This window comes from Lethenteron reissneri, chromosome 44, assembly GCF_015708825.2.
Source record: "Lethenteron reissneri isolate LAM-NWPU_2019-01 chromosome 44, ASM1570882v1, whole genome shotgun sequence".
In the NCBI taxonomy this organism is placed as follows: Eukaryota; Metazoa; Chordata; class Hyperoartia; order Petromyzontiformes; family Petromyzontidae; genus Lethenteron; species Lethenteron reissneri.
The window spans coordinates 11,366,271-11,386,771 of NC_083822.1; the positions used below are offsets into that span (position 1 = coordinate 11,366,271).

Genomic DNA, 20,501 nt, shown 5'->3' on the forward strand with positions numbered 1-20,501 from the left:
GGGTAGGGGATGGGGGTGTGGAGGGGGGGGGGGGGGTAGGGTGGGGGTAGGGGGTGGGGGTGTGGAGGGGGTGGAGGGGGTAGGAGGGTGTGGAGGGGGTGTGTAGGGTGGGGGTAGGGGGTGGGGGTGTGGAGGGGGTGGGGGGGTAGGGTGGGGGTAGGGGGTGGGGGTGTGGAGGGGGGTGGAGGGGGTAGGAGGGTGTGGAGGGGTGTGTGTAGGGTGGGGGTAGGGGGTGGGGGTGTGGAGGGGGTGGGGGGGTAGGGTGGGGGTAGGGGGGGGGGGGTGTGGAGGGGGTGGAGGGGGTAGGAGGGTGTGGAGGGGTGTGTAGGGTGGGGGGTAGGGGGTGGGGGTAGGGGGTGGGGGTGTGGAGGGGGTGGGGGGGTAGGGTGGGGTAGGGGGTGGGGTGTGGAGGGGTGGGGGTAGGGGGTGGGGGGGTGTGGAGGGGGTGGAGGGGGTAGGAGGGTGTGGAGGGGGTGTGTAGGGTGGGGGTAGGGGGTGGGGGGTGTGGAGGGGGTAAGGGGGTGCGGAGGGGTGGGGGGGGTAGGGTGGGGGTGGAGGTTCTAGGGGGGTGGGTTGGGGGGGTGGCTTTGCTCGCTGCCTGCCGGTTCGAAGTGACGCCGTGCAGCGTCATCAGGAGAGGGGGGGGGTCATTAGCAGGTGACGTCTTTTGTTTACTCGCTGCGTGATGACGTCGCCCCCCCCCCCCCTCGTTGACAGACGGCGACGCGGAAACCGCTGTGACGTCATGACGTCACCTGGAACATGACGCAGCCGAATCCATAGAACTCGCTGATGAATTGAAACAGAATCGGAATGTTTATTTGTACTGCAGGAGGAATCCGATGAGCTTTAAAGCTCTTTTTTCACAGATACCCAGTAAGGGCACGGGGTAAGAACGTTACAACAGCAAACAGTACAAAAACACGATTGTAGTGCAAAGTATAAGGTAAACAAATAATCCAAACACATGCAAATAAAAATTTACAATCCCCATCCACTGCATTAACACATTCCTGCGGAGGGAGCTGGTAGGAACGTTGGGTTGCTCGGTCAATGGCCTGCAGGGTCAACAGCGGCGTGGTGTATTCCGCAAATATGCCCGACTGTGAGGGCGGGCACAGGCACCACGGGGTGACCAGCCCCTCCCCACCCACTGGGTGCAGATGCAGCACTTGTAAAAAAAATTACATAGAAAACAGGGGGAACATAGACATAGAGGACGGAGAGAGGGGGTAGAGAGAGGGGGGGTACAGAGAGAGGGAAGGGGCAAGAGGGGGGAGAGCAGAGCGTGAAATCCCTTGTGAAATCTTTCATTTAAAAAGGGGAGGGGGGGGCACATAAAGCAAAGCATTGAAAAAAACCGAAATGATGAACGAAGCAAAGTGCCGACTACACCGAGCATCTTCTTGTTTCCTCTGATCGTAATTTTTTTTTAGAGAGGAGAGAGTGAGTGGTGGAGTGGGGACTAGGACACAAAGTTGGGCAGTGGTGTCCTCTGGTGATGAGTGACGGGTGACTGAACGAGAGGGCTTTGCAAGTCTCCGGGGCATGGCTTCATCAAAGAAGGTACCGATGTTTTATTATCGCTCACAACAGGACCTTTCAAGTCTCAAGGTTATTTTGTTTGACCAATAGGCAAGGATCAGTCTCATTTGCCAGAGTGATCTGGCCTTTGCACGGTGATTGTCATGTTGAATTTATTTTCAATTTGCTCGCTAATACGGTAGTGGCCTGAATTCAAAGATCAATTCTGCACAATTATGGATTTTTTTGTTCAAACCTTTACATGGTTTTGATAACTGCTGTCAATATCTAATCAAAGTGCTGAGAAATTTAATTTTAATTGCTGTAGAGTATTGCTATAAATGCAGTACTATTTATCATGGTTGGTTCATATGTGGAACCTCCGGCACACAGCCTCTTTCTTGGTAATCGTAGAGTCGCTGTTTGGTATAATATATAACGGCAGGAAATGTTGTAATCATCGTGATTTGTGTTTGATACATCACCCTTTACACTGGGGCACCTTTGAACGCTTTACATGCATTAAGGGGGTAAAAGCTGATCTGCCCCTCCTGGGCATCTGTAAAAAAAAAAGAGCTTCATAGATCATCGGATTCCTCCAGTCTAAATGAATATTCGGACTCTGTGTCACATCTCATCAATAACACATTTGAAAGGGCACCCCCAGCGGCAGCTCTCCCTGGGGCACGTGGGCACGAGTCGGCCAATAGGGGGCGATGGTCACTCGGGGAGCGGGTTGATAATCTGTTTCATTTTAAACGTTTAACCTATTGCGTCGTGTAATTAAAAAATGTTTATTGATGTGTAATGTACATTTTGAGCGTGTTAATCTGTGAATGTATGTATGTCGAACTTATTTCGCACCATACCTAGCCAACCGTGCTAATCGGAGGTGACGCGCTCTGAGACGGTATTATTGTGAAGGGCACTATACGAAATAATGTTTTGATTGAGTCATTTGTGGGGACAGTTTTTAATTCAAAATAATTTTGACCATGACGCCGATACTCAATGGCCTACTCGTTTGCATGATGTGAGGCGCTGTTTTAACGTCCTCTCTCTTGAAGTGCACGGCACGTTGTTAACAGGTTAGCACGACCCTCAGTAATAACCAGGGCAGCCTGAAGGATCCGAACTGCAAACCTCTGCAATTCACTGCTGGATGGGGTGGGGGGGGCATCTCCATGCCGTGTGGGTCTTGGGGGGTTATTTGATCATACTTCACCATGCTGGTCAATGTAGGTCGGTAAAAATATTTCCGTTTATGCAACAAAATGCAATCTCGTACAATCTGTTATCCTGGTTAATGCTGACATTTTGCAAAGGACAGATGGATAATGAGGATTTAACACTGTAATATGCTGATTTATGTACCAGCTTTACTTTCTCAGGCAAAGCCTAAAAAGGAAACATGGAATGCAGCCAAACATAAATCCGTTCTAATGCAGACCGCTCTCAAGAACGTGCTCTGTACCCTGCGTAGCGGACTGCATTCTCACAAACAAATACACCTTCCAGCAGATACATAATAATTATTATAAGTCATATTTGTATTATATGGCATCGCTTAAATGCCTCCTAAACTTTGTACACTTCATACAGTGACATGACCCTTAACACACACACAGTGTAGCATCAATAGATGCAATACATCTGTGAAACAGCCCCCATATATCCTACACCTGTGGTCTATATTTAGAACTTCTTTGTGTTTTGATTTAAAGCTTTCGTGACTGCAGGGATTCATATTCTTGGTTCTTTCGGTAAAGTCACGTAGAAGGGAAACAATAAAATAATACAAATAGAAAACAATAAAATTCTCACGACGTTTCGATTGCAACACAAGCAATCATCATCAGGTGACTTTACCGAAAGAACCAAGAATATAACTTATTTGTGTTTAGCACCTCGGATTAGCACGGTCGGCTACGTACGGTGCGAAAGAAGTTCAACATACGTACATGCATAAACTCAAAGCACCTTGATTTAAAGCTTTCGTGACTGTAAGGATGCATATTCTTAGGTTTTTTCGGTAAAGTCACGTAGGTAAAAAATAAAAATTTATAAAAGTAAAATAAAATAAAAATCACAACGTTTCGGAGGCAACACAAGCTTCCGTCTTCAGGTGGAACCGTCACAGCACGATAGCTGTATCAATTTTAATTTTTTACCTACGTGACTTTACCGAAAAAACCTAAGAATATCAAAGCACCTTGCATCCCATGTCTTGGGGGGTATGTGCTCTCATTCGCAAGTGGGGGGGGGAGGGGGGTTCCTGTGATACCGTTCGAATGGAGTGGGCCGTTGTGTGCTGGCCCAATGCTCAAAGTTCGCCAGGTTTAAGGGGTTACCCCTCCAGTAACTCAGCTGGGCTCACACGCAGCAATCGTTGCAAGGCCGCACAGGGGCAGCTGCCACTGGGGGTCCCCCTTCGAACTGTTGAGATGAGATGGACGGAGCTTTTGAGTTGTTGAGGCATTTAAGCGCCATGTAAATAATGACGTTTCTGACATTCTGTAAGCGTATTAATTCTAGATTTGAAGCTTTCGTGACTGCAAGGATTCATACTCTTAGTTCTTCGGTAAAGTCACGTAGGTAAAAAATGAAATTAAAATTAATAAAAAAAATCACGACGTTTCGGAGGCAACACAAGTCTGATCTGGCTGTGACGGTCCCACCTGATGACGGAGACTTGTGTTGCCTCTGAAACGTCGTGATTTTTATTTTTATTCATTTTTCTTTCATTTTTTACCTACGTGACTTTACCGAAAGAACTAAGAGTATATATTCTGTAAGTGCTCTCTACGCCGGGGGCGTCTCAGAGAGCACTTGACACACAATAATCAATCGATATCACATCTCATCTCAATCGATATTAGTTGTCCCTGTGGGCACAGTGACTCAGCACCTGATCTGCAACCGGGAATTAGTCTGCCAGTAGGGGCCGATGGTTGCAGCAGTGTGTAATCCAAATGTTGTAATTTGTGGGTAATTTTTTTTTTAATGCAATTGCGTGTGATTTCATATTTGCGTGCATCTCTGTTTTTGTAGGTGGAATGCTTGGTTTGCAGAATGCAGGATAAGCAGACAGGAGTTCCGCTGCTCACTCGTCATTTTATCACCTTTGCTATCCCCAACGCAATCATCGGTAACACACTGCGTATGCAATGCTCTCCTGAACAATTAACATCTGAATATATAAATCAGCTCAAGTCTCCCTTAAATCACATGAATTCTGTGTGGCTACCCACACTCTGAATTTCTCCCCTCTGTGAAACTTAGGGGCGTCACAGTGGCGAGATGTTAACTACCTGGCCTAGACGTGGGCTCCATCCCGACCCTGACGCCTGCTGTATTAGCATGTTATCCCCATGGTCGCCTGGATTTTTTTTCCGGGTCCTCCGGTTTTTCCCTTCAAATTTTTGAAATGTGCGTCTAGAGAATTTGTCTGTGATAAATTTCACATGCAAGGCATGACGGAGGGACCAATGTTATAGTTAGAAACATACATTTTTCTGTCTATAAATGAACATTTTCTTGCACTGTTCTGTCCGACAAGTGTCTCATCATATATAGAGCGTGTTAGGGTCGGTTTAAATGCCAATTGTCTACGACTGGAGCCCGGTGTAAGCGCCATTCCCATCTGTTCTAGGCTATAACATTGCTGACTGGATGTTAAGGGACATGAAAATCACACAGGAAGGTGAGATGCGTTCAATTTTGTGAAATCTTTCGAATGCTGTGATTGTTTCCTATGAACACCAGATGTGTAATCAAATGTTTTCTGAGTAATTTTTGTGGTTGCTCACGGTTATCATATCAGGGTATTTTATAATTTAAGAGAATCGAGGTCTCATGTGAGACATAAACAGTTGGCTGTCCATCCCGACCACAGACGAATTTGAAAACTGTGTGTGCTCTTCCACTCGGATGTCAATTATTCGAGGTCATTGCGACAGTCTTTCACATATCATTATCGTCGTCGTAATTGTGTTAACCGACGGGGGAATATTATGTTCTCAGAAACATCTAACCTTTGTAACCTGCTGGTGAAGTATGGATACTTGTACCCCGTTCGTCCAGCCGCACGCCTCGGCTTTCACCCAAGCAAGCTGTACCACTTCCAGGTAGACAAGAATCACATGACCCTTAACACACACACATACACAGTGTAGCATCAATAGATAGAATACATCTGTGATACAGCCACCGCATAGTCTACAGCTGTGGTGGTCTATAAGAAGCCACTGGAGCTATACACTTTTAAAACTAAATTGAAAATGAATTTCTTTAGCACCGCTTTTGGTGTTTAGTTTGTTGTCCTGCAGCCTGCGATTAGCACGGTTGTTTACGTACGGTGCGAAATAAGTGCATACATCGCATCTCATAGCATTACAATTATTTAACTTACATTTGTAACGCACACTGGAATTAAATCTGTTTTTAAATAATAACAATTTTGTTTGTGTTGTTTAACAATTGTGCTTATTTTTCCCATTGTGCACAATTACTTCCCCGAGAAGTCATCATTTATGTGTAACTTGAGTGTTAAATTTATCAGTGACTACGTAATGTTCTGACAAAATCTCCACCACCCAACACAGCCAGACAGAGTAATAGTCACGTGTACAAGCATTACATTAAAACAAAATTACAAATCATAATATTGGCTGCGAAACCACACGTGTTCTGCGTCTAAAGGTTGACCAATATTGACCGCTTTTCTTCCTCTTGACCCGTTTGAGGCAGACTCCTTACTTCTGGCCAGACAGACACCGAGAGGCCAGCGACGTGGAGTACGGTGAGCCAGTCCTGACCACGCCAGGTCCTCAAACGAGATTAGCGCTCCACTGACACACGACACCACGATGACACACGAGGGCAGGGGGCGTCAAACTCTATCGGTTTGGATTGCAATGCACCTCCCGCGGGTTGCCACACCGATGGGCCTATGAAAATATAATAATAAGAATGTGTTCATTTACTGAACATCAGCTGTATGAAAACGGTCCGTAAATTCACGTCAACAACCAACGTAAATCTTCTTGGTTCTTTCGGTAAAGTCACGTAGAAGGGAAATAATAAAATAATAAAAATGAAAACAATAAAATACAATTCTCACGACGTTTCGGCCACAACGCAAGCAGCCGTCCTCAGGTGAAGAACAGGTCTGTCGGAAAGACAGCGGCTGAATGAACACCACCAAGCTTGGTGGCGTTCTACGTGACTTTACCGAAAGAATCAAGAAGATGAATCCCTGCAGTCACGAAAGCTTTTGACTTTACCGAAAGAATCAAGAAGATGAATCCCTGCAGTCACGAAAGCTTTACATCGAAATTTAACGGACGTAAAGTCAAAACACATTAATGAATAAAATGATGTGTCTTCAGAGACATGATGACGTCTCATCTCAAGCGCATTTATTTTCAATTTATTTAAGGGGCGCCACGGTGGCGAGATGTGATCTTCGTATGGTCCACAGATTGCATTATAATGAAAATGTTATAAATATTGATATTAACTTTGTTGAACAGTGAAGTCTATCTTGCAAAATAAAAAATGTTTTATCTGCGGGTTCACATCTGTGGTTTGCACAACAATCCCGTGGCATAATAAAGCTGTTTTTTAGTTAGATCGCGTAAATATATAAATGTGTTGTTAAACCCGCTACCACCCGACACAGCCAATTAGTAAGGTTTGTCACGTAAACAGAACAAGCCAACACATCGGTGTGCTGTACTAGTAACGAATCGGCACGTTCTGTTTATGTGACAAACCTTACTAATTGGCTGTGTCGGGTGGTGGCGGGTTTAACGACACATTTATATTGATGCGATCTAACCCAACAACAACCTGTATTATGGATAATATTGGTCGCGAAAGACACGTGTTAAATACCGTGGCATTCCAGGCGCCTTGCTCAAATGATGTGTTTGGGGACATTTGTTGTTGTTGTTGATATTTTAATTACAGCTGTGCATCTTGTCAAGAAAAATGTTCTAAGTAATGGACAACTGGCAGAGTATGAGAAGGTATGTGAACACTGAAGTAACTGTAATTAATGTTATTTAATTAGTGGTGTAGTAACTGCATTATCAGCTCAGGGGTTGCGGAAATCGGTCAGGTGGGGCCCCAACATTTGATTTGTCTTACACGGTCACAGGGTGCTTCAAAAATATGTTAACACTTTGGAGAATTTGCAACAATACCGCAAGAAATGTGCCTCCGGGCTCTGGAGAGCACCTGGAGAAGATTCCAGGCAATCTGTTGACAATGATGACAAACAAGTGGAGACTCTTTGACTTTTTGAAGCTATTAACATACATTTGTTAGAATGTTACAGTGTAGTATCCGTTCTTTTTACACGCTTTCTATTAACTCACTCTGTTGTTGTCGTTGTCGTATCCTCAAATCTTGTAGCTCAATTTTAACCCACTTCCCAATGTGGTATCGACTGAAAACTTGGTATACTTATGTCATACTGATGACAATACAATATTCTATCAAAAAAATAAAAACATATTTTTAAACATTCATTTTTATATGTTTTGTTTCGGCTTGGGTCTAATTGTCCACGCTCAACTGACGTTGGCTGTAATTGGCTACGGTCCCTTACGTCATGGCAAGCTTTGGGGCCACTTTCCTGGCAGAGGTGTGGACTCGAGTCATGTGACTTGGACTCGAGTCAGACTCGAGTCATGAATTTGATGACTACCGAGTTGACCAGACTCGAGTCATGAATTGATGACTTCAGACTCGACTTGGACTTGCATAACAATGACTTTGTCCCACCTCTGAGGTGTGGACTCGAGTCATGTGACTTGGACTCGAGTCAGACTCGAGTCATGAATTTGATGACTTCAGACTCGACTTGGACTTGCATAACAATGACTTTGTCCCACCTCTGCTTCCTGGAGTCGTGGAGTTCTTCCATTACTAGTAGGGTACGTTTCATTAAAGCGTGTTTAAAAAAAAGTATTTTTAAATGTTACTTATTCCATTAAAAACGATAGTCCTGTATAAGTGTTGAAACAATTTTGAAGCACCCTCCCTGTATGTCGCAGCTCCTCTTGACTAATCACATCTTGACATAAGTTTTAGTTTTTTTACACTGTTGTTGAAATATAATCTCACGGTGGTTGTTAAGGGGGGCCCCCAAATTCGTAGCTTTGGCCACCGGCCTGGGGAGGTGGGGGGGCAATGCACCCCCTTGCCTGCCCTCCACGTTAAGTTACGCCACAGCAATGAACATAATGCACAGAGGTGGAAATGGACGCTATACCAGCACCTCTCAGAACTTTTCAGAACGCCTCATCTTCCGAAGTGCGAGACTATTCCGCTACTGATGGAATCGGAAGTTAAAACCGTGGGGCTGCAGGACGAATTGGGTTTCATAGCGGCCCTTCTGAACTCCCCACTTCGACCGCTGGCTACGCAACGCATGTCATGTTTGCTGCACAGGTGCAGTATCACCAACTCTACAGGAGTGAACACCACAAGTGGGACTTTGTGATCATTCAGGCTCAAGAGCAAATTCGGTTAGTGTGTGAGCTGACACAACATTGCACTTTGAAACGGTGTAAATATTGAAATGTATTGATAACTCATACCGCGCAGAATTCATGGTATGGATGTCTCGTTTTATTATATATTGAATGGAACTTGATTTGAAGCTTTCGTGACTGCAGGAATTACTCTTTGGATATTTCGGTAAAGTCACGTAGAAATAAAATAAATAATAGAATACGACTTTTCGATTGCGACACAAGCAACCGTCATCAGGTATGAACGAATGAGAAAACAAGTGCAGTGGGAAGCGAGTGGAAGCACGTAGGAAGCACGTGGGACGGAAGTGGGAGGCAGGGGAAGCATTTGCTTCCCACGTGCTTCCCACTCGCTTCCCCCCGGCCCTTACGACGGGCCGGGGGCTCCAGGATCTCACCACTGGCCCACAGAGTCCCAGCCCTGACAAGGGCAGCGGGGCTAGGGGTCCCAGGGTACTAGCCAGCTGGTCTTCTTGCTTCTGTCTTGGACTGGCCCTGGACCGAACCAAGGGTTCGGCTTTTATTCCCAGCACCGGTGCGTCAGCCCCTGGCCCCGCCTACCTTCCAGAGAGTTCCAGGGAGGGCTCCGGGGGATCCAAGAACACCCCGCAGACCCCTCCTGCTTTGGGGCTAGGAATATAGCGACTGCTCCTGCTGGTCCGTGTCTGCCCTTGCAGCTAAGTGTACACAGCCCATTGACATCTCGGCACAACACGTGCATTGGAGCTGAGCGTGTGTTTGTCTAGGACTCTGCAGGAACGAAGAAAAGGAGATCGGGCTGTGTTGGTCAGCCAGGAGCAGGCCTACTGGAGGGTGGCACGGCCACCGGTAAGTCCGCAAAGATTCTGCAGGCCGAGACCGTAGCGAAAGGTTTCATGTGTCAATCACCATACTGACACACGGTATATATTTTTAAAATCTAGAATGCTATTGCATGGCAGACCAACCTCTCGATAGCTACTAATAGTGGAACTATTGATATGCCAATTTAATACTGGCCATCAGAAAACTAAACAAAACATTTTCATCAAGCCCCACAGTGTAAAGTGGCAATCTTCAACTCTGATGATCCTCCGGCCTCTCTACGTGTGTGCAAAGAAGAAAAATTAACCCGTAAGAACAAAGTTTTTCACTCTAAATCCTTTATATGCGTGGCGGCTAGAGTCCTCTCGTCCTCTGGCTTGAGATGGCTGCCACCTATGGGTCAGATGATTGTCTGCCAGCATTAAGCAATTGGTAATTAAATATTTTTAAAAAATTCCCTAAACAGTGTAAAATTTTGGAAAAAAATTTTCACGAAAATTAATTGTCCCGCACAACGAGTCTGTGTGGAAAATGTCAGCTCGATTGGATCACGGGAAGTGGGTTAAAAAACGACCGAAAGATTTGCACGGCCGTAAGCGCGCAAGCAAGCAAACTTAATATAAAGGATTTAAAAAGGAGCCATCGCCCGAAATGTCACCGATGATGTCGTCGGATATGTGGATACCTCTCCCAACTCCGTCTCGGCAACTGGTCTCCCCCCCCCCGCCCCAAACTGCTCAGATATCCTACCGAACGCAACAGTTTTTGTTTTTGGCCTCACGATACCTGACGGAAGAAAGGTGACTCACTGTGGATTAACAATAATCCGTCTCCTGAACATGGAGAACTCGTGTAACTTTGTTTTGCAGCCTGGACTTGACAACGATGCATTGAATGGACCTGTAAAGCACACGATGGCTTTGCATCGCGAGCAGGTAATAGGTAAGCTATCCGCTTTCCATTTGAATACTCAAAAAGCGATTTTAAAGTCACAACACCAATTAGCGCAGTTGGCTACGTACGGTGCGAAATAAGTTCAACATGCATAACGTGCATAAACACTCTACGTGCTATTCTTTCAAATAAAAACCAGTCTGTTTGTTTTTCCCCCCCCCCGACAGCCTACACGCACGTGGCAGCTGAGCCGAGCCCTCCGTGTCACTCGAGGGACGTGAGCTAGAGTAGAGGACCTACAATGAGGGTCCATCTATTTATTTATTTCTTACATACGGCTGCCGGTGTAGATGCAGAGCAACGGCTACAATGTCGCATTCAGGTGGTTAAGCCACAGATAACCGCGTCAGGAGCAGTAGCGGAGTCGTGTATCATCGCCGTGATGTCTCCTTCGTATTTGAGCATCGGGGTATTGCCTCGTCACACGTTGTGTGGTCTGTTCTGGATGACCACATTTAGGGGTACATAATACACCACAACAAAGATTTTAAAAAATCAGCAAAAGCCGGCAAGTATCCTCATGTGATTGAACATGATAACCAACACATGAGAAAGCAAGTGTTTATTTACGTACAACAACGTTAATATATATTAATTTTAAGGAAATTTCATGCTCTCTTCAAAACATAAATTATTTTGAGAATGACACTGCTAATTAATAATGAAAGGTGCATGGCAACAGCATCGTCCCTACCTTGTGCCGTGGCGTCATGGTTTATTATCAACCTTTTAATATTCACTTCCTTAGTAACCTTTCTTATTTACCCCCAGGTTGCGGAACTTTACAAAAACCAGGTATTGTATTCTTTACATATTATTTATAATCAACATCTTTATTTTATTTTATTTATGGAGTGTCTTTCATACCACAAGGTTCAAAGCCACTTTATTTTAAATCATCTAGATTGAAAACTCATTGCTTTAGAACTGCTTTTTGTGTACGGTGTGAAAGAAGTTGAACATACATACATGTTGAACTTCAACACCGTACGTAGCTAACCATCCTAATCAGAGGTGTGGGGGAAGGACACCAAAATTAACACGATAAGCAGTTTTACAAAATTGACTTAAAGCTTTCGTGACTGCAGGAATTCATATTCTTGGGTCTTTCGGTAAAGTCACTTAACTTTACCGAAAGATCAAAGAATATAGTTTTAAAGAAATTGGTTTTAAATCTAGATTTAAAATGTTAAGTGCATAGCTCCAGTGGCTTACTAATATCGCAAGGAAGAGCGTTCCAGACGGCCGCAGACACTTCCATACTATATGCGATCACATCTCCTGGCGTGGCAGGTGAATGGAGCAAGTTTTTCAAATCCCTCCACCTCTGTCCATCGGCAGGTCACCTGTTGCAGGAGAAAGTGTGGGTAACACCCCCTCGTCAAACGCGGTTAGCGCTTCGCTGCGCTACGAACCCGGCGACCCGAGTTCGATTCCCGCGCACGGCTAACACCAGTGACGATCTTCTGAACCGGTCCTGGGCCTCCCCAAGGTCGATTCAGCCTCAAATGAGTATCTGGTGCGGTGTGTAAAAACATCGCCACTCGAGATACAAAGGTGTGGTGCTGGCCACTCACCCCCTCGTGTGCCATTCCGGCCTCCAGCACTTTCCCCGACAGTCTGATACGGCTATACGGGGGATCTTTGTCTTTGTCAAACGCATCTGGTCAACATGGAAGAGTAGACCAAATCCCCTCTAGAGTGGAGGCCCTTTCGCCAGCAGTGACATGAGCAAGGAATTGCAGTGCCAGCTCCATGCTTATTGAAACACGCTCGTAAAAAACGCTGTGAATTATGATGAGACTCGAACGAATAATAACCACGTGTTTTTGTTTGTTTCTCTCAACACTCGGTCACATTCATCCGTTGTCTGTCCCCCGTGTCTCCTGGCACCTGTTTACACACACAACCCCTCCAGATTGTGTATGGTCGCAGAGCTCTAGGCAGAGCGAGATTGAAGCCATCCGTCTCACTTGAGGGGTAAGTGTCTTCGTTAACATTCCAGTTCATAACGCTCGTCTTCGCCAGGCAAAAGTTTTCAATAAATATAATAGTTAAGGTCACATGATTTTTTTTTACCATTTTTATCTACGATCAGACACTAACAACTACTTCCTAAAATGTGTATGTTTTACCCTTGAAAGAAAAACACGAAAATTGTTGACGACTTGATTCAACTTCTTATATTTTATGATGTACCCATCAGAAACTGCTCGATTTAAAGATTCAGTTCTTGTTTTAATATGAAGAGAAACCCCTATCTTTTACCGTTTTCGAATTATTCAGATTTGAACATCATAAAACGCGGATTTTTTTTCGTTGAAACCCGCTGTAATCCGAAATATCTAAAAAACAATCAAAGCTAAAACAATGGTTCTCGATTAAATTGTATTTTCTGTTTAACGCTCTATCAAAATAAAAAAAAAACGCAATCTTATATTTTGAACGGTTTCTGAATGACACGCACAAACATGTTGATGGGGCACTTAAAATCGAGATTTGAGGGTTTTAAAATGAAAACTTTCGGATTTTCAGATTTTTCCTGTTGCTTGTGACCTAAAAGCTACATATGTAGCAAATTTCAGCTTTCTGCCTTGTCGGGAAGTACCCTTGAGGTTTTTTAGACATACAGATTTATGTATATTTTATGTATATATGCTTCTAAAGTGACTGTTATTCCAGGACGAATGTGATTGCCTTCACTTGATTAATTTAAGATAAATCACTCGTGTAACTTTGTTTTTGTCAAATACTTCTTTCAAAGGACGTTGTGTGGTTCGAATGGAGGTCAAACGTCTGCGCAGTACTTGGTTAAAACAAAACACGTGTTTTTTAAGGTACAATTGTGTCCAAATCTATGCAGGCTCCTCAAATACAGCGAGCAGTTCATTCCACTGGACCCCGTGCTGAGCGGTTGTTTGCCCAATAACCCCTGGATGAGCGATGACACGACATACTGGGTTCTCAACGATACAATGTGCGTACCAGCGTTTCCATGTAGCCACACGTATGTCGGCTATATGTATGTTGAACTTCTTTCACGCCGTACGTAGCCAACCATTGCGCTCATGATATCAAGTCGTTAAAACGTTATTCGTAGCGATAAACATTTACTTGTTTACCCCAGGAAAGCTATACTGAGTCCGAAGACTCTTTTATTTTTACACGAGGAACCTGCTACGTTGGGATGTTTGGTCAACGCCATAACTTTTTTACACGCTTTTATTTAACTCACTCTGTTGTTGTCGTATCCTCAAATAATGTAACTCAATTTTGACCCACTTCCCAACGTGGTATCGACTGCAAACTTGGTATACTTATGTCATACTGATGACAATACTATATTCTATCATAAAAATAATAAATATATTTTTAAACATTCTTTTTTATATGTTATGTTTCGGCTTGGGTCTAATTGTCCACGCTCAACTGACGTTGGCTGTAGTTGACCACAGCCCCGTACGTTATGGCAAGCTTCGGGGCCACTTCCTGGAGTCGTGGAGTTCTGCCATTACGAGCACATTTCATAAAAGCGTGTTTAAAAAAAAGTAAAAAATAATTTATTAACTGTAGGAAAGAGACTGGTGAACCCGGAAGAAACCCAAATAGAGCAGGGGGAGAACATACAAACTCCATTCAGAAAGGAGCCCGTTTCAGAAATCGAACCCAGGCCCTGCTTGCTGAGAGGCTAAATCGTGACCACTGCACCACCACCCCTGCTGCCAGATTATTATATATACGATGCCTGCATTTTACTAATCATTTCGCTACATTCGATAATTGGAGAATCTTGACCATAGTTAATTTTAGCTCGAATATGAATGCCTAGATTCGCAGTGGCGAGATGTTTTTTCCCACGCCTCATATGAAGGAGGTCGTGGGTTCGATCCCAACCCTGACGCCTGCATGCTGTCTCCGTGGTTGCGTGGATTTTTCTCCAGGTCCTCCCGTTTTCCCTCTACATTTAGAATCAACGTGCGTTTAATGTATTTGGCTGCTAGAAATTTCCACGTGATAAGCCACTTCGTTGAGCTATCTTTTGTGATGACCAGGTCGCTTCTGGAAAAGAACTACGTAATCAGTGGGGCCGTAGGGGCCGTCCATAAATGACGTCACGCACCTAGAGAGAGGGGGGGTGAGAAATGTGACGTCACATCAAAATGCGCAGCTTTAAATAAATATAAACAACACGTTCTACTTAATTAAATATACTTTTTAATGAATTTTTTCTCCTACAACATCAGAGTGCAGCGCCACATTAAATACGCACTACAATGACAATAGTTTAAAGCGATTTGAAGAATTTTTTTATTGGGGGGGGGGGCAGAGCTTTGTGACGTCATATTTGAGGGGGGATCGGACTTTTTGTGACGCCGTGTGACGAGGGGGGGAGGTCAAAAATTGTCCAAAATGGCGTGACGTCATTTATGGACGGCCCCTTACCTGGTAAAATAAACATCATTTAATAATAATAATGATAGCAGCAATATTGTTGATAAATGCAATTTGCATGAAAATATTTCGCAATGTCAAAAAATAAAACGTGATTATTTAAACGTGGGGGGGGGGGGGGGGGGGAGTCCACGTAAGTTGTGGGAGATGCTTTTGTTATCGGCAGGGTGGAGGTGCCATTGAGACTGCGAGTGGAGCGCTGGTCCTTCAGCTTCCAAGAGCTGATTCAGGACTTGCGCGGTCGCAAGGAATTCAAGGAATTCTTGTGCATGGAGTTCAGCGGTGAGCAGATCAGCGTAACCCCCGAGGAATGCGAGTCTGCGTTGTATTTACTATAGCAACCGTGATAGTATTGTGACGCTTGGAATTACCTTCAATGTGTTTGCTTAAAAGCTCGTTATGAAAAGAAATGCGCGCTTTGATGGTGAGCTCATTGTGCCAGCCCAGAGTGAAAGGCTCCACGTGGTGTCCGTGTTAAAGTGGTTTATACCACTTAGGTTTTTTCGGTAAAGTCACGTAGGTAAAAAATAAATAACAAAAATAATAGAAGAAATATTAGAAATAAAATAATAAATTTCTCTTTGGTTCTTTCGGTAAAGTCACGTATAAAGAGAAAATAATAAATTAAATACTAGCATATGATGTTTCGATTGCAACACAAGCAATCATCATCAGGTATAAATGAAATAGAAACACAAATCTAGCATACTTAGAAATGTAATGTAATACAACAGAGAGTCGGATAACATAACAGTCAACACCCTATACCTGGTTGATTACGTTCTTCCTGAGAATGCTAAATTTGAGAGAGAGCATTCTCAGGAAGAATATAATCAACCAGGTAGATGTTATCCGACTCTCTGTTGTATTACATTACATTTCTAAGTATACTAGATTTGTGTTTCTATTTCATTTATACCTGATGATGATTGCCCGTGTTGCAATCGAAACGTCGTATGCTAGTATTTAATTTATTATTTTCTCTTTATACGTGGCTTTAACGAAAGAACCAAAGAGTAATTCCTGCAGTCACGAAAGCTCCAAATTAAGTAAAAATAATAAATCACGACGTTTCGGAGGCAACACAAGCCTCCATCCTCAGGTGGAACCGTCTCAGCACATTTGCTGTATTACTTGATATTTACTATCACTTGATACAATTGTGCTGTTACTACTACTTGATACATCAATTGTGCTGTGTTACTATCACTTGATACAGCAATCGTGCTGTGACGGTTCCACCTGAGGACGGAGGCTTGTGTTGCCTCCGAAACGTCGTGATTATTTTATTTCTAATATTTCTTCTATTATTTTTTTTTTCTTACGTGACTTTACTGAAAGAACCTAAGAGTATGAATCCTTGCAGTCACGAAAGCTTCAAATCTAGAATTAAAGTGGTTTACTCTGTCTGTGCAGGTGAAAATCTCAGTTTCTGGGAAGCCTGCGAAGACCTTTTATATGGAGACTGCACCAGGGTGCATGCAAAAGTTGAACAAATTTACACGTAAGGATGTGTGCTCTTTATTTTTTTTTACCAATATTTGATAAGGGGCGTCCATAAATGACGTAACGCGATTTTGGACGATTTTTGACCACCCCCCCCTCATCACACGGCGTCACAAAAAGTCAGCCCCCCCCTCAAATATGACGTCACAAAGCTCTGCCCCCCCAAAAACATTTCCATTTTTAAAATAAAACATGACTCAAATCGCTTTAAACTATTGTCATTGTAGTGCGTATTTAATGTGGCAATGCACTCTAATGTTGTTGGAGTGTTGTTGTAACAATTAGTGTTGTTATAACAATTGCATATGTATTTAAAGTTGCGTATTTTTACGCGACGTCACATTTCTCAAACCCACCCCCCTCGTCACACATCGTCACAAATGTCTGACCCCCCCAGGTGCGTGACGTCATTTATGGACGGCCCCCTAACAGCAACAACAACAAAAAACTGACTTCACATTTAATCATCGACGTATTCCAGGCATGGGTAGAAAAAACCCAATTTTTCCAGCGGCAGGCATCGGGTTTTTTCTTTAATACAATTAAGCCCGATTTCGGGGAATTAAAACCTGGTTTAATGAATACGAAACTCTGATCCAAGGCTTAGGCTGCTTCCTCGTCGGTGCTGCTATCGTACTCGGGGGCGTCGGGCACGGGGTCGTCGTAGAATGCGGCGGGCAGGTTGGTCGTGATGAACACGAGCTTCTCCACAATCGTGGGCACTGCCAGTGAGTTCCTTAGCTTGGAATGGATGAAGCCCATCGTTGAGAAGTGCGGTTCTGCAATTAGAACCAATTAAACCGGATTTCTCCCAATCTCAGATGATCGGGTTTAATATAAAAAGACAATTAAACCTGATTGTAAAAAAACCCGACTGTGCCACCCTTGATTCCAGGCGCGGGTTTACTGAGTTGGGCTGCGCTTTGAGCTGTTCACCACACAACGCGTTCACCATACAACGCGTTGACCACACAACGCGTTCACCACACAAGGCGTTCACCACACAACGCGTTCACCATACAATGCGTTCACCATACAACGCGTTCACCACACAACGCGTTCACCACACAAGGCGTTGACCACACAAGGCGTTGACCACACAACGCGTTCACCACACAAGGCGTTGACCACACAAGGCGTTGACCACACAACGCGTTCACCATACAACGCGTTCACCACACAACGCGTTCACCACACAAGGCGTTGACCACACAAGGCGTTGACCACACAACGCGTTCACCACACAAGGCGTTCACCACACAACGCGTTCACCACACATGGCTGCGTGCGTGGCCAAAGCTTAAAGAAACGCGCATTGCTCAGCCCAACCAGAACTGCTCTCCACCTGAGGACGGCTGCTTGCGTTGTGGCCGAAACGTCGTGAGAATTATTTTATTATGTTTTATTTTTATTTTATTTTTATTATTTTATTATTTCCTTTCTACGTGACTTTACCGAAAGAACCAAGAATATCAACCAGAACACCCGCACGTGGGAGCACGAGCGGCTGCGAAAGCTTCCGTGTTGAATTCTTAAAAGAGCTTCGGGTAACTTTTAAACTATTTGTGTTCGTTAACTTGCCATTCATGAATCCGTTTGCCATTTTTAGAGACTTCTTAGCTCCCTGGGCTAAACGCTGCATCAACATTGACGCGAAGACGATGGCGGTGACGTTGGAAGGGCTCAAATCTCCACATCGTTACGTTCTCGAAGCAGCCCAAACACACATTTACATGCTAATGAAGAAGGTAAGCACAGTATCACGTTAATATACTCGATTACCCTCTTATACTGGTAGGAACCACCTGGTTCTACCAGCCCACAGGGGATTATTGTGTCCGTCCGTTGTGCATCCAAAAATGGGTGGGGTGGGGCTGGGTGGAGAGGGGAGGGGCTGGGTGGGGAGGGGCTGGTCACCCCGTGGTGCCCTTATAAAACTCAACGTTTAACCTACTCACGCCGGCTTGTGCCCGCCCTCACAGTCGGGCATATTTGCGGAATACCCCACGCCGCCGTTGACCCTGCAGGCCATTGACCGAGCAACCCAACGTTCTTACCAGCTCCCTCCGCAGGAATGTGTTATTTAGGTACATACCCATCCATCATGGGCTGCATCACAGTGCTGCTCTCTCCGATATATCCCCACCCTTACCCTCTCCTCCACCCCTTCTACTCTAAAAGTGGTGCTTTTTGTTTGATAATTTTTATTTTGTAAAGCGCCTTGGGAATGGCCCTGTGGCTCAGCAGTAGGGCGAGCGGCTCACATCCTGATTGGGGGGGTTTACTCAGCCCATCATCCCTCCAGGGTTGATCAAATAAGTATTCCTGTGGGGGAACTCAACACCGGTTATCCTATGGACTTGCTCCTGCCACAAAAAGAGGAATTTTCACCACTGGCACAAGGCTGTAAACGGGAGATATTCACAGCGTTGGGAAGCATCTTAAAATGTGATTGCTTTCACACAATAACATTTGAAATGATTTGTTTTGACAGGACTCGTATCCACGCTACCTCAAGTCTGACTTATACAAGTCGATGCTGGCTGGAGCTATAGTTCTATCTGCAGGAAACGCACACTCCCACTGAGAAGTTCCAAGAGTGGCTAGCCACCCTTAGACTGCTGGACTCCCACATTGCATGATAGTGCTGGCTGCATCCACCAGTGTTGACAACTGGAAATTATGAAGGGGTACTGTCTAATTAGATTTAATTCCATTAACATTTTTAACCCCTATAAGACCCAAATTATGTATGTTTAACTTCTTTCGCGCCATACGCAGCCAACCGTGCTAATAGGTGTGGGAAATTATCAAGTAACATTGCTGGGTTATTTTTTTTCAACTTTCGGAGGCATCAGTTATTGGTCACCATGGTTGTATAGTTTTGTTCAGGTATAGTCGTGTATGATATAAATGGAGCACATTCCTACGAATAAGCAGATGTAAAATCTGGAAATTTGATCAACTACAAAATCCAAGGGAGGAAACCGAGTTCAAAGTGACGGAAACACATTTCCACATTGTTCACATTCGTAAATGTCGATGTGTTAAGTACTTGCCGGATTATCAGGTGACTAATGCGGTTATTATCACCATTTTTCATATCACGTGAGTCGGATGGAAATCGTATTGATATCAGCTGTGATCGATGCGACTGACAGTGACTGAAGCATGCTGACATGCACATTTGTTTATGATCTTTAATTAGTTTTGTTCGTGTGTTTATTAAGTGATGGCAGTTATTTTAATGATTGCTTAAGGGTTTTTGATAACTTGCAAGACAATAATTAATCCTATTATGTACTCTATAGTCCATGTTTAGAGTGTTTCATTAGGAATGCATACTTAAGTAACTAAATGTATAGAGGTATTGCATAAATAGAAGTTTCATGATATTCCAAGTCTTGATATTAGTAATACTGCAATGTGTGTCAATTCAAAACAGTACCGTCTAGCATTGTAATTTTAAATTTCAAATAAAGTGGAGACTTCACAACATGAAACGTTTTTTAATGTATGTTGAACTTCTTTCACACCATACGTAGCCAACAATCGATAGTTGATTCGGGATTTGCATCTCTCGTTTGTTCCGTCCTATTTCTTCCAGCCATTACACTAAAATAAATAATTTTATACATCAAAACATATTCACGTATAATTTCACGTGTGTATTGTGACCCCAAAAAAAGTAACTTTGATTCATTGGTTGAATGTTAA

The 20,501-nt window shown here is 44.0% G+C and overlaps 1 protein-coding gene across 2 annotated transcripts; it reads left to right on the top strand.

Moving 5' to 3' along the window:
* The first annotated feature begins 766 nt into the window (after window positions 1-766).
* On the top strand, window positions 767-20,374 carry LOC133353487 (regulator of G-protein signaling 9-like). Of its 2 annotated transcripts, XM_061569771.1 has the most exons (17): window positions 767-889; window positions 1,437-1,566; window positions 4,576-4,672; window positions 5,177-5,227; window positions 5,548-5,651; window positions 6,274-6,325; window positions 7,498-7,556; window positions 8,986-9,062; window positions 9,815-9,896; window positions 10,742-10,807; window positions 11,598-11,621; window positions 12,745-12,806; window positions 13,690-13,803; window positions 15,445-15,560; window positions 16,695-16,782; window positions 18,394-18,532; window positions 19,279-20,374. In XM_061569771.1, the coding sequence occupies exons 2-17, from the start codon at window positions 1,549-1,551 to the stop codon at window positions 19,369-19,371; spliced, it is 1,242 nt and encodes a 413-aa protein (XP_061425755.1). In that variant the 5' UTR covers window positions 767-889; window positions 1,437-1,548; the 3' UTR covers window positions 19,372-20,374. The 2 variants fall into 2 exon arrangements, with proteins under 2 accessions (XP_061425755.1, XP_061425756.1); XM_061569772.1 differs by lacking the exons at window positions 767-889; window positions 16,695-16,782; window positions 19,279-20,374 and having other exon boundaries at window positions 1,370-1,566.
* Window positions 20,375-20,501: the final 127 nt, after the last annotated feature.

What these genes read in the sequence shown, in the direction of transcription:
- LOC133353487 (XM_061569771.1), top strand. An exon ending in CGGAACTTTACAAAAACCAG is followed by an intron (nt 11,622 to 12,744) that starts GTATTGTATTCT and finishes CAACCCCTCCAG; the next exon opens with ATTGTGTATGGTCGCAGAGC. An exon ending in CTTGTGCATGGAGTTCAGCG is followed by an intron (nt 15,561 to 16,694) that starts GTGAGCAGATCA and finishes CTGTCTGTGCAG; the next exon opens with GTGAAAATCTCAGTTTCTGG.